Source organism: Scyliorhinus canicula, chromosome 2 (genome assembly GCF_902713615.1).
Source record: "Scyliorhinus canicula chromosome 2, sScyCan1.1, whole genome shotgun sequence".
Lineage (NCBI taxonomy): Eukaryota > Metazoa > Chordata > Chondrichthyes > Carcharhiniformes > Scyliorhinidae > Scyliorhinus > Scyliorhinus canicula.
Window position 1 is genome coordinate 278,666,467 of NC_052147.1, and position 13,097 is coordinate 278,679,563.

The following is a 13,097-nucleotide window of genomic DNA, read 5'->3' on the forward strand; positions in this document are numbered from 1 at the left end:
CCACGCCTATTTCCTACTTTGGTTCTTCCCACTGTTTCCCTTATTGTCGCTGGGCCCTCCCATTTACCTGGCCCTCCCCCTACTGTCTGCTAGCCCCACCCCTGGTCTTTGTTGGTTCTACCCCTATTATTTGTTGGCCCACCCTACTGTTTTTGGCCCCGCCCCTACTGTTTATTGGCCACACCCCTACTGCTTGTTGGCCCCACCCCTACTGTTTTTTGGCCCCACCCCCTACTGTTTATTGGCCCCACCCCTACTGTGTGTTGGCTCCGCCCCAGTGGCTGGCCCCTCTCCTGCTGTTTGTTGGCCCTGTCCCTGCATCTGCCCCTGTCCATGGCCCTCCTCATTTTCCTGCCCCTACCCCGACTATTCCTCGCCCCTCCCTTGTTGTTGTTGGCCCGGCCCCAACAGTTCCTGGCTCCTCCCATGGTGCTGCTGAACCCACCCCTGCTGTTTTTCGCCCCGCCACAGTATGTTGTCACTCCCCTGTCCATGGCCCCTCCCATTATCCTGACCCCTCCCACTATTCCTGGCCAAAGCTCCTACTATTTCTGAATCCTCCCCCTGCTGTTGCTGATTCCTTTCTCCGTCCCTGGCTCCTTCTATTTCCCTGGCCCCTAAAACTGGCCCTGTTCCGATCCCTACACCTCCTTCTGCTTGTTTTGGCCCCATCCCTGGCCATAGCCCCACCCACCCACCCACCCCTTTGTCTAGCTCCTCCCTGTCCCTGTCCCCACCTCTGAACCTGGACCTTCCCCTCACATTGGCCTTCTCCCACTGCTGCTCTTGAAGCCTCCCCGTCCCTCGATCCCCCTGTCCTGTGCCCAGCTCAAACTCTGGATCCGTCCCTCTCCCTCAGCCTCCACTCGCTGGCCCCCTCCATCACCCCTGTCCATTATCCCAGACTCCTCCCCATCTCCATGACCCCCTCCCCATCTCCCTGACAACTCTCCATCTCCATCACTCCCCATCTCCATAACTCCTCCCAATTTCACTGACCCTTCCGTATCTCCATCACCCCTCCCCATCTCAATGACTCCTCCCCATCCCAAGACCCCTCCCCATCTCATTGACCCCTCCCCATCTCACTGAACCATCACCATCTCAGACCCCTCCCCAGCTAACTGACTCCAATCCCTCCCTGAACCTTCCCCATCACACTGACTTCTCCCCATCCCCCTGACCCTCCCCATCTCCATGACCGCTTCCATCTCCATAACCCCACCCCATCTCCATGACCGCTCCCCAACTCATTGCTCCTCCTCCCTCACTGACCCCTCCCCAACTCACTGACTCGAAACCCTCCCTGCCGCCTCCCCATCACACTGACTCCTCCCCATCTCCCCCTCTCCACCCCATCTACCTGACCCCTCCCCATCTCCATGACCCTCCCCATCTCCACGACTCCTCCCATCTCCTCCACCCCTCTCCATCTCCCTGCCCCCTCACCAACTCACTGACCACTCCTCCATCACTGACCCCTTCCCATCATGCTCCTCTCATCTCCCCCACCCCTCCCCACCTCCTTGACTCCTCACCAACTCTGACATCTCCCCATCTCCCTGACCCCACCCCCGTGGCCCTATCCTTGCTGGACCCTCCCTTTTCCTGGCTCCTCCCTCTCCCTTCCTGGTCCCCCTCACCCTGGCCCCTCCCTCTGACCTTTCCCTGGCCCTGCCCTCTCCCTGGCCCCTCCCTCTCTCTGACCCCCTGGGCCATCCCTCGACATGGCCCAGCCCTCTCTCTGACACCTCCCTCTCCCTAGCCCTGCCCTCTCTCTGGCCCCTCCCCTCCCTGCCCTCTGACACCTCCCCCTCCCTGGCCCCGCCCTCTTTCTGACCCTCCCCTCCTGGCCGCGCCGTCTCTGATTTCCCCTCCCTGGCCCCGCCCTCTTTCTGACCCTCCCCTCCTGGCCCCGCCCGGTCTGATTTCCCCTCCCTGGCCGCGCCCTCTTTCTGACCCTACCTGCCCCTCTCTCCGCCTAGCCCCGCCCTCTCTGACCCTCCCCTCCGTGGCCCCGCCCTCTCTGACCTTCCCCTATCGGGCCCCGCCCTCTCTGACCCCTCCCTCTGCCTATCCCCGTCATGGCCCCGCCCTCTCCTCCCTCCCTGGCCCCGCCCTATCTGAACCCTCCCCCTTTCCTGGCCCCGCCCCCTTTTCTGGTCCCGCCCTCTCCCGTTCCCCCCTCTTGGACTAAGATGGCGGACTGGGTGGATTCGCTCTTTGACTCGCGCTCCTTCCCGTGCTGTGGGCTCCAGGAGTTCAGTGTGAGTGTTTCCCGCTCCATCCCGCTGTCTGCGTCCCTCGGCTGCTGCCGGCAGGCTGGGGGCGCGGCTGCGGCCCCCTTCCCGGCGCTGAGCGCACGGCCTGCGGCCCAGCTCCAAACTCCAGGCCGGGGCGGATCTGGGCCTGCCTGCTGGTTCCAATCCGGGAGGCTGCAGCTTTCCGCGCAATTAGCAGTAATATTTTTTAAAAATCAATAATCTGTATGTTTTTTTCCCTGTGATTTCTGCCAGTTGTGTGAAATTATACTGAAGCACTGTTTATTGTTGAATTTGGGTCTGGGTGGGGACAGGGGGAGGGGTATTTAGGATTGGAGGCCAATGGGGTTGGTGTTGGGTTTCATGGACAATAATAAGGTGGGTGTGTGGGTGCTGGGACTCGGGGCCTGGACATGGAGTCTGGGGGCAGGTTGGGTTTGTTGTGTGAGCAGCGGGGACGGGAAACAGCTCAGCAGGCGGTCCTCTCCCTGCCCAGACACACACATTGTCAGCTATTCAATGTGGGGTCAGAAGGGGGGTGAATTGGTTGAGTTGCGGTGAAAAAGAGCCAGACCTTCTTTGGGCAGCATAGTAGCACAAGTGGATATCACTGTGGCTTCACAGCTCCAGGGTCCCAAGTTTGATTCCTGGCTTGGGTCACTGTGCGGAGTCTGCACATTTTCCCCGTGTCTGTGCAGGTTTCTTCCGGGTGCTCTGGTTTCCTCCCACAGTCCAAAGATGTGGAGGTTAGATGGATTGGCCGTGTTGAATTGACCAAAAAAGCTTAAGAGGGGTTATTAGGTTGTGGGGATAGGGGGCAAGTGAGGGCTTAAGTGGGATAGTTCAGACTTGATGGGCCGAATGGCCTCCTTCTGCACTGTATGTTCTATGTTCTTCTGGGTTTGAGGTTGGATCCTGTTGCTCACATGTTAAGGTGTAAGAAAATTGGAATTCTCTTCCGCAAATGACCGTTGGTGCTAGGCCGTTTGCTAATTGCAAGTCTGAGGTTGATATTCTGTTAACTATTGAATCTCAATTTACAATGCAGAAGGAGGCCATTCGGCCCATTGAGTCTGCACTGGCCCTTGGAAAAAGCACCCTACCCCAGCCCCCGTAACCCGACCTAACATTTTGACATGCAAGGGGCAATTTAGCGTAGCCAATCCACCTAACCTCCACATTTTTGGACTTTGGAAGGAAACCCACACAGACACGGGGAGGAAGTGCAACTGCACACACAGTCACCCGAGGCCAGAATTGAACCTGGGTCCTGGAGCTGTGATGCAGCGGTGCTAACCACTGTGCCACCCCTCGGGGCTAAATGGCCTACTCCTGTTCCTATTAACTCGGTGGAGGCAACGGTAGGGTTTAATCAGATGGTTGGCAGATAACAGAAACCAGGCCGGGGCTTGACGTTGCTTGCAGGATGATTCTGGAGTTCCAGGGATCTGGAGATCTCATTACTAGACTAGTGTCATGAGAATGTCGCTTTAAGAAATGTTTGGCTGCTCATATTACTGCAGTGATGTCAGAGTATGGGTGGAGCTGGGCTGTCTGTCAGCTTTTTACTTTTGTTTTAGGCTGTTTACTGCAGGGTGTGTTTTAGTTTTGTTTTCAGTGTTGGAGCTGAAGCCAGGCAGAGCTGGTGTACTGTTCTCTCTGCCATGAAAAGACTATCTCTTGATCATTTGCTGAATTCAGAATTATAAATGTTCTCAGTAGTGAATGTAAACCTAATGTGCTTCTGTTAAAAGTTGTTTCTTTTGTCTTCTGGGTGTTGTTTGGGACGTTATTACGGATTACTTAGTGTTGTATTCTTTGGGGGTTGTATTTGAATTAATGGTTGCTAAGATGTCCACTGTATGTTTTTAAAAGGTTAACTTGAGTTCATAGAATAAACATTGTTTTGCTTTAAAAAATACTTTTCCATTTCTGCTGTACCACACCTGTAGAGTGGGTCGTGTGCTCCCCATACCACAATCTAGTAAAAGTTGTGGGTCAGGTGAAGTCCATGATACACTTTGGGGTTCTCTAATCCCCTGGCCCACAACACTAGTAATCCCATATCCTGACAATCTAGGGATGGGTTCAAGTCCCATGGCTTCTGGGAATTTAAATTTAGCAAAACTGCAGTCAAAAATTAATATCAGTAATGATGATCATAAAACTACTTGGTTGCTGTAAAATCGCTCCAGGTTTATGCCTTTACCTGGTCTCACCTGGAACTGACTACAGACCCACAGCAATTTGGTTGATTCTTAACTGCCCTCTGAAATGGCCCAGCAAGCCATTGGATTACATTCAAGGAGGCAGCTCGCCACATTTTCAAGAGTAAATATATATGCTGGCCTTGACATCAATGGCCACACCCTGTGAATAAATTTTAAAACAAAGGCATTGAATGATAACGGTGGGGACTGTACTCAGGAGAACAACTGGGATGGGAGGCATTACAGCATTTGCTGGGAAAACAACAAAGGAAGGGAAGAAATTGTTGAACAATTTTGGCGAATGAACAACCAAGGTCTAGGTTGTTCTATCTGAATAATGTATTGTTAATTTTAATGTGCATGTGTTTTAGTAATGCTATTCTGTACGGTGTGAGTGTAGTTACTGCCACTAGCATGTTATTGTGAAGTCATTTCATTTGTTAGAACCCCAATCTAACTGAGTACTGCCTCAAACCACTTCGACTTGATATCTCAGTGCGGTGTCAATATTGGTCTTAATGTGTGATTAGTAAGGGAGCTGTAAGATTTACTGGGACTTCAATTAATCGAGGCAGGTTATTTTATATCTGTTAAGGTCACAACACTTACTTGTTCTTTCGCAGACATTCTCAAATTTGCTGAGTAGGGAGTAGACCTTTGCCAAATTGTTTCTGCTGCTTCAGACCATTAACAGAGAGTGACCCCAGCCTCCGTCACCACTTATTGACCCAGGCTGAAACTGGAATGTTTAGCAATGGAAAGAATAACATGTCATTTGCTACCCGGGAAGCCAACGAAAGGTTTGCCAAATGTACAGACCTTCCAACCTGATGAAAACTTTACGAGGATAAAGATTCAGCCAAGTGTGGGCTCTCTTATGTGGATTCATTGATTTGCTTAATGCACCCATGTACTCACACTGTTCTATTGTAAACCAATTTGATAATGCCAAAAACTTAAGGATGGAAGGAGAAATCAGGGCAAATTATAAATGATCAAATATTCTGGTTTGGAACAGCTAAGTAGATTTCTTCTAAATAGTGCTTTGAGCTAAATCCAGGGATATTCCGCATCCAAGAATGAAGGGAGAGGATGGGAGGGATTTTTTAACCACATTTAACACCCAGTCAGTAATACCGACAAGAGTAGAATCCTTAATTGCCATAAAAAATTACACTCATCAATATTCACATAGACAGCAGAGAACATGGCCATTCAACCCAATTGGTCCATGGTGCACATGGGCCTCCTCTCACACTACTTAATTTTATCCCATCAATATATATCCTAATCCTTTCTCCCTTGCATACTTACTGAGCGGCCCCTTAAATGACTTGATAAAATAAATATATCAATGACAGACCTATTCACATAGTTTCATTCCTCTAATGGAAAGTGGAGGTTCAGCCCAGTTGTGATGGGCCAGATGGTTACATTGGAAAGTTCACTATGGCTGTCTACCGTGGGCTGCACGGTGGTTAGTACAGTTGCTTCACAGATCCCAGGTTCGATTCCTGGCTTTGGTCACGGTCTGTGCGGAACTGCACATTCCCCCCAAGTCTGCGTGGTTTCCACCGGGCGCTCCGGTTTCCTCCCACAAGTCCCGAAAGACTTGCTGTTAGAGAATTGGACATTCTGAATTCTCCCTCTGTGTACCCGAACAAAAGCGCCGGAATGTGGCGACGAGGGGCTTTTCACAGTAACTTCATTGCAGTGTTAATGTAAGCCTACTTGTGACAATAAAGATTATTATTATTAAATGAGCTAGGTGCCCTTTTATGAAGGGCTCTTTAATATTTAGTCTGACATTCATTATATTGCCTGTCACGCTTCTAAGCCCAATTGAGACCAATCAGAAGAGGCCTGTTGTTGCTGTCTGAGGGTTTGGTCAGATCCTATCCCGAGTTCTATAAGTCCTAAACATCTAACCCCTGAAAGAATACTGTTACTTCTGCGAGTGTGTAGAAGTTAAGATGATTCCTGGCATCAGGTTGCAGAAATGGGGAACTCTCAATACTTGCAGAAGGAGGGAGTTTCAGGTAACCTCACTGAAGTTAAAGTTGATTCATGCAATTTCTTTTCACCCCCATAGCAAAGGGTCGGAAAATCAGAGAGTGGCAGTTACAAATTAGCAGATAATAAGCAAGGAGAATCATGTGAAACAATTTTCATGGAAATGAACAGAGTAAGTTACCAAGAAAAGTCACTGAAGTGACTAGCATGAATGAGTTCAAGAGGCAAAGATGTTTGTTTCTGAAGAGATAAGGAGTTGAGGGGCGGGATGGAGTTAGTTGGTACGGTTGAGATTAGTCACAAGGGCAAAATGGCCATTTTGTGTTTCAGAAAATGTTGAAGCTCAAGATAAAGTTGGTGATGTGTTTCCAGGGATACTGCCCTTGCTTAACACTTTGACTCTGGTAAATGGTACAGCAGCCTTCCATTGCAATGCACACTAGCAATCGTGGGTTATGGCAAGTAGTGAGAATCAAATAAATCTGTCAATGTGTGACCTTGAGCCAGGAAATCGGTTTCCATAAAAGCTGTCAGGTTGCCATTAAGACCAAAGCTCTTGTAGCACCTACCAAATCGGCGACCTTTACCACCTGGAGGAACAAGGGCGGCTAACACACGGGGCATCATCAGCTGCAAGTTTCCCTTCAAGTCACACACCATCCTCACTTGGAACTATGTCACCGTTCCTTCACTTTAACTGGGTCACAATCCTGGAATGGGTGTACCTACGCCACATGGACTGCAGTGGTTCGGAAGCCGGCTCACCACCACCTTCTCGAGGGCAATTAGGAATGGGCAGCAATTGCTGGCAGTGCATCATCCCAGGAATGAGTTTAAAGAGTTACTATTGTCCTTGAATGAAGGCTGCAACCTCCACATGTGACTCCAATTCTACTACATAATTCAATATTCAGGCAGGGACAGTAAATAACTGTTACAAGCACTTTTTGTGCACGGAATACTTTCTAGCAAGATTATAATATAATGCTTTCTGTGCAAATTATTTTGCTGTTTTTCTAAAGAATTGGTGACTGACTTGGGGGGAGGCTCCAGATGGTGTTCCCAGGTATCTGCTGCTCTTAGATGGTAGTGGTTGTGGGTTTGGAAGGTGCTGCCTAAGAAGCCTAGGTGAGTTCCTGCAGTGCATCTTGTAGATGGTACACATGTTGTTACTGTTCATCGGTGGTGGAGGGATTGAATATTTGTGGAAGGCATAGCAATCAAGTGGAGCTGCTTTGTCCTGGGTAGTGTAGTTTCATGAATGTTGGAGCTACACTCATTCAGGCAAGTGGAGAGTATTCCATTACCATAAGATATAGGAGCACAATTAGGCCATTTGGCCCATCGAGTCTGCTCCACCAATCGATCATGGCTGAAATGTTCCTCACTCCCATTCTCCTGCTTTCTTCCCATAACCTTGATCCCCTTATTAATCAAGAACACCAGATTTGTGCTTGAAGTGCTTTTGCCTACAGAGCTAAAATAATAATAATCGCTTATTGTCACAAGTAGGCTTCAATTAACTTACTGTGAAAAGCCCCTAGTCGCCACATTCCGGTGCCTGTTCGGGGAGGCCAGTACGGGAACTACAGACCAAGAGCTGGAATTAGACAGAATAGTTCTTCCTTAGAACATAAGAACTAGGAGCAGGAGTCGGCAATTTAGCCTCTCGAGCCTGCTCCACTGTTCAATACGATCATGGCTGATCTCGTCATGGCCTCAACTTCACTGTCTTGCCCATTCTCCACAACCCTTCAAATGATTAAAAATCTAGCTAACTCCTTAAATTTACCCACTGTCCCAGCATCCACCGCACTCTGGGGTAGTGAATTCCACTGATTCATGACCCTTTGGGAAAAATAGTTTCTCCTCATCTCTGTTTTATATTTAGTACCCCTTATCCTGGGACTAAGACGTCTCATTCTAGAATGTTCCACAAGAGGAAGCATTTGCTCCACGTCTACTTTATCCATACATTTATCATCTTGTATACCACAATTTGAACTCCCCTCATTCTTCTGAACTATCGCGAGTATAGGCCTAAATTGTTCAATCTCTCTTCATACGACAAACCCTGTATCTCTGGAATCCATCTAGTGAACCTCCTCTGAACTGCCTCCAATGCCACTACATCTTTTCTCAAATCAGGGGACCAAAACTGTGCACAAAACCACAAGTGTGGTCTCACCAATGCTTTGTATAGTCGTAACAACACTTCCTTACCTTTATATTCTATTCCTTTGGCTATAAATGCCAACATTCCATTCCATTCACTTTCTTTATTACCTGCTGTACCTTCTGCACCGGAGCACCCATTCTTAATGATCCCCATTTAGATAATAAGTTGCCGTCCCATTTTTCTGACAAAGTGGATGATCTCACGCTTATCCATATTAAACTCCATCTGCCACATTTTGGCTCACTCACCTAACTTATCTGTATCCTTTTGGAAGGTTCTTATTTCCTCATTGCAACTTACCGTCCCACCCGTTTTAGTGTCAGCTGCAAATTTGGCTGTAGAACCTTCTATCCCTGTATCCAAGTCATTAATATACATTGTAAATAGTTGGAGCCCCAAGGACCAAACCCTGTGGCACCCCACTAGTTAAATCTTGCCACCAGATTTTATCCCAACTCTGTTTTCTGTCCGTCAGCCTGTTTTCTATCCAAGCTAATAAATTACCCCTAACCCCATATGATCTAATCTTGTGTATTAACCTATGCGGCATCTTATCAAACACCTTCCGGAAGTCCAGATATACTACATCTACAGGGTCCCCATTATTCAGTTGGCGTGTTACATCTTCGAAGAACTCTAGCAAATTAATCAAACATGATTTGCCCTTCATAAAATCATGTTGTCTGTGATGGATTGAGTTTTGGCTTTCCAAAAGTCCTGTTTTACTTCCTTAATAATGGATTCTAACAATTTCCCAACAACAGATGTTAAACGAACTGGTCTGTAATTTCCTACATTCTGCCTCCCTCCCTTTTTGAATATTACACTACAGATTTGTGCCTAGTTGATGGTGGGCAGGCGTTGGGAGTTTCAGGAGATGAGTTACTCACCGGACTCCTCGCCTTTGACTTGCCGGTAGCCACAGATATGGCTAGTCCAGTTCAGTTTCTGGTTAGTGGTAACTCCCCAGGATGTTAGGGATTCAACAATGATAATGCCATTGAATGTCAAGGGGTGATGGTTAGAGCCTCTCTTGTTTGAGGTGGTCATTGCTTGGCACTTGTGTGGCGCAAATGTTATTTGCCACTTGTCAGCCCAAGTCTGGGTATTTCCAGGTCTTGCTGCATTTTGCACATGAGCAGTTTCAGTATCTAAATATTCACAAATGGTACTGAACATTGTGCAGTCGTCTGTGAACATTCCTTTTCTGACCTTCCCTTTCAAATCCTCATAGACAATGGATTGCAGGCCATTTTTAATAATCCCTTTGCTTCAAATCACCAGGTCCCACTATCCATCCACTTTCGTGGGACCTGGTAATTCGAAGTTCAGGGATTATTAAGAATGGTCTGAACTTGAGAGGCAGGCGTGAGTGGAAATAGCTGAAGCTAGATGCTGCTTCCTACTCGGCTAGCAGAGGTCTTAACTAGGGTTAGAGATAAATAACCAGCTCAATCAGAATGCCTGAATGACGAGTAAATATAAGAGAATAGCTTGCATTTACAGAGCACCTTGCATGATATTGGGAGGTCCCGAAACACATTGCAGCCATGAAGTACTGATTGTAATACAGGGAGTGCAGTAGTCACTTTGCGCACAGCAAGCTCCCACAAACTAATAGGTTGATGAGCAAATCTTTTTTCATGATGTTGGTTGAAGATTGACTATTGACTAAGACACTGAGGAGAACTCCCCTGCTGTTGAAATTGAAATTGCTGCCTTGGAATCTTTTGCAACGAGGGGCCTTTATTTTTGGTTTTGATTTCAATTTGCCTGTCGCGTTCACTACACTTTGAACTGGCCAACAAAGTCTTGCATGCATCCTGTGCACAAGACTTTTAAATGTCCAGGTTCCATCATAATGGCCTGTTCTATTACTCCAGATGCTGAACTATATAGGGGTGGCACAGTGGTCAGCACTGTTGCATCACGGTCCAGGGTCCCAGATTAAATTCCGGCCTCAGGTGACTGTCTGTGTGGAGTTTGCTTTGAACTTTCTCCCCCGTGTCTGCGTGGGTTTCCTCCAGGTGCTCCGATTTCCTCACACATCCAAAGATGTGCAGGTTATGTGGATTGGCCATGCTAAATTGCCCTTCAGTGTCCAAAAGGTTAGGTGAGGTTACTGGATTACAGGGATAGGATGAAGGTGTGAGCTTAAGTAGGGTGCTCTTTCCAAGGGCCGGTGTAGGCTCGATGGGCCGAATGGCCTCCTTCTGCATTGTAAATCTGATTAAGCAGGATATGATGGGAGGGAAACTCTGACTATTCTTTATGCTTTGGTGAACCAGCCAATCAACAGAACAAAAAGTGGGTCAGAACCGGCTTTGTAATGATGCCACTGCCGTATATGTGATCTTACTAGATTGTGTAACATATTATGGGTGGTGCGTCTGGAGACAGTCTTAACTGCTTTCTAAGCCAATATCAGGAATTGAATGATACTTTTAATATTAATTGGAGACAACTAGCAACTCCTAGTTACTATCTGCAAGGCAGTGATTTGATCCACAAAGTTTAGAATCATTCCTATGCAATTTTAATTTTATTAATGACACATTGCCAGTGCAGTTTTACACTAGGTATCAGAGGCTAGCATGGCAAATAAATCTTGCTGTGCTGCATGTTGTGTGGGTTTAAGTTGACTGACTAACATAATCAGTGGAAGTGGAAGGGATAAGAATATCAAATCCATTGGATTACGTTGGAAATAACAACATACTTAGAATGGTATGGGCACAAATGAGACATAAGATGAAATAAGTATTGTGTCCTTTATATTTAACTTAGTAAGCCTCTACTGAATTCTCCTTTTAAACTTGTTCATTGGCCATGACCGATTAGAGCCAGTGGAGGGACCAAGGGAGATGGTGGTGAATTAATGTGTAGTTCGTCGGTTTTTGATGTTGCTGATGGATAGACCTATTATATTCTTCAAAACAATGCCATGGGTCAGCTTTCTCCAAGGTCAGCAGCGAGTGCCGTAACTGAATGCAAAATCCAGGCCAATATGTTTTTCATCTCATGTTCTTATCCTGGGTGTTGCCTGCAGAGGCGATCCCTTAGGATGTGTATGTGTGTTTTTAATAACTTGTGGGCACGGGATTTAATGATTTGGGTTATGCATCTGCAGCATAATGTTCAGGCCCCCCCCCCCCCCCCCCCCCCCCCCCCCCAATTCTGGCCTCTTGTGCATCCTTACGTTTTATTGCTCCTGGCTATGCCTCAGCTGTAGAATTCCCTCCCTAAACTTCCCAACCCTTCGACCTAATTTTCTTCCTTGAATACATTCCTTAAAGCTACCGCCGTGACCAAGCTTTTGGTCACCTATCCCAATATCTCCCCAAAATGTTCTTGGATGGTCAATCCTGTGAAGAGCCTTGGGTGCTTTGACTACTTTAAAAGTGCTATATAAATGCAAACTGTTGTTGTAAGACTGCCTGACTGCAACTCTGGTGGTCTTTTGTAGAGTTTTAGCATCCTGAGATTTATTGTGGAAATGAACAGTCTTATTGATCCCTTTGTCTTAAAGAGGGACATGTGGATTCTGTCAGCTGACACTTGCCGTTATTTGTCTCTGCAGCTTCTTCCTGGCCATAGCAAGCTGACGGAGAGAGTGAAAAAGCGACTCTACTATGCTCGGGATATGGACTACAACATGGATGCTCTGTCTTGTCCTGTCACTGGTACGTGTGTATGTTATGAGTGTATAAGGAGTTGATTGTTTCCTTGATAAATATGCTTTTGATTGTAATTCTAGTAATTTACTGAGAGTTTTAGAAACATGGGTTATGGGAAGATTTCAGAGTGCTGGCAGCTACGTCTTAAGGATCCAAATAAATGCAAAAGTTGTTGAATGCTGTGGTTGTATCTTTAGTTTACTGACCACAACTTATTCCCTCTGTCAGGGCAAGGACTGTACCAGCATGTTTTGGCCAATAGCGTGCACACTCTATTTAAAACAAAGTTCTGACAGCTCAAGGTGCTTTACATTTCCGAGCAATGTCACTGTGAACATTGCGATTTAGGTAATCCCCTGAGGGAGTATCCTGCGTTAGTCCAATTGTGGAAATGTAGATGCAGCAGTTGTACATTCCCAATGTCTAGTTGTTGAGGTTACACTTGCCTTAAGTGGTGTGATAGTTTCTTACAAACATCATGGCTTTGGTTTCCCAGATCTGTGCATATCTATGTGGCCAAATTGTTTTAAGAAAAGGGGAAGGAGGGCAGCACGGTGGCGCAGTGGTTAGCACAGCAGCCTCACGCACTGAGGTCCCAAGTTCGATCCCGGCTCTGGGTCACTGTCCGTGTGGAGTTTGCACATTCCCCCCGTGTCTGCGTGGGTTTCACCCCCACAACCCAAAAATGTGCAGAGTAGGTGGATTGGCCACGTTAAATTGACCCTTCATTGGAAAAAATAATTGGGTAATCTAAATT

The 13,097-nt window shown here is 47.2% G+C and overlaps 1 protein-coding gene across 3 annotated transcripts in view; it reads left to right on the forward strand.

Moving 5' to 3' along the window:
- The first annotated feature begins 2,171 nt into the window (after positions 1-2,171).
- Positions 2,172-13,097, forward strand: part of cnppd1 (cyclin Pas1/PHO80 domain containing 1) — a 39,778-nt gene continuing 28,852 nt past the window's right edge. Inside the window, exons 1-2 of one of the 3 annotated variants that reach the window (XM_038790114.1) lie at positions 2,172-2,267; positions 12,244-12,346. In XM_038790114.1, the coding sequence (XP_038646042.1) occupies positions 2,199-2,267; positions 12,244-12,346 (172 nt within the window). In that variant the 5' untranslated portion in view covers positions 2,172-2,198. The other 2 variants (XM_038790115.1, XM_038790116.1) reach the window with 2 other exon arrangements.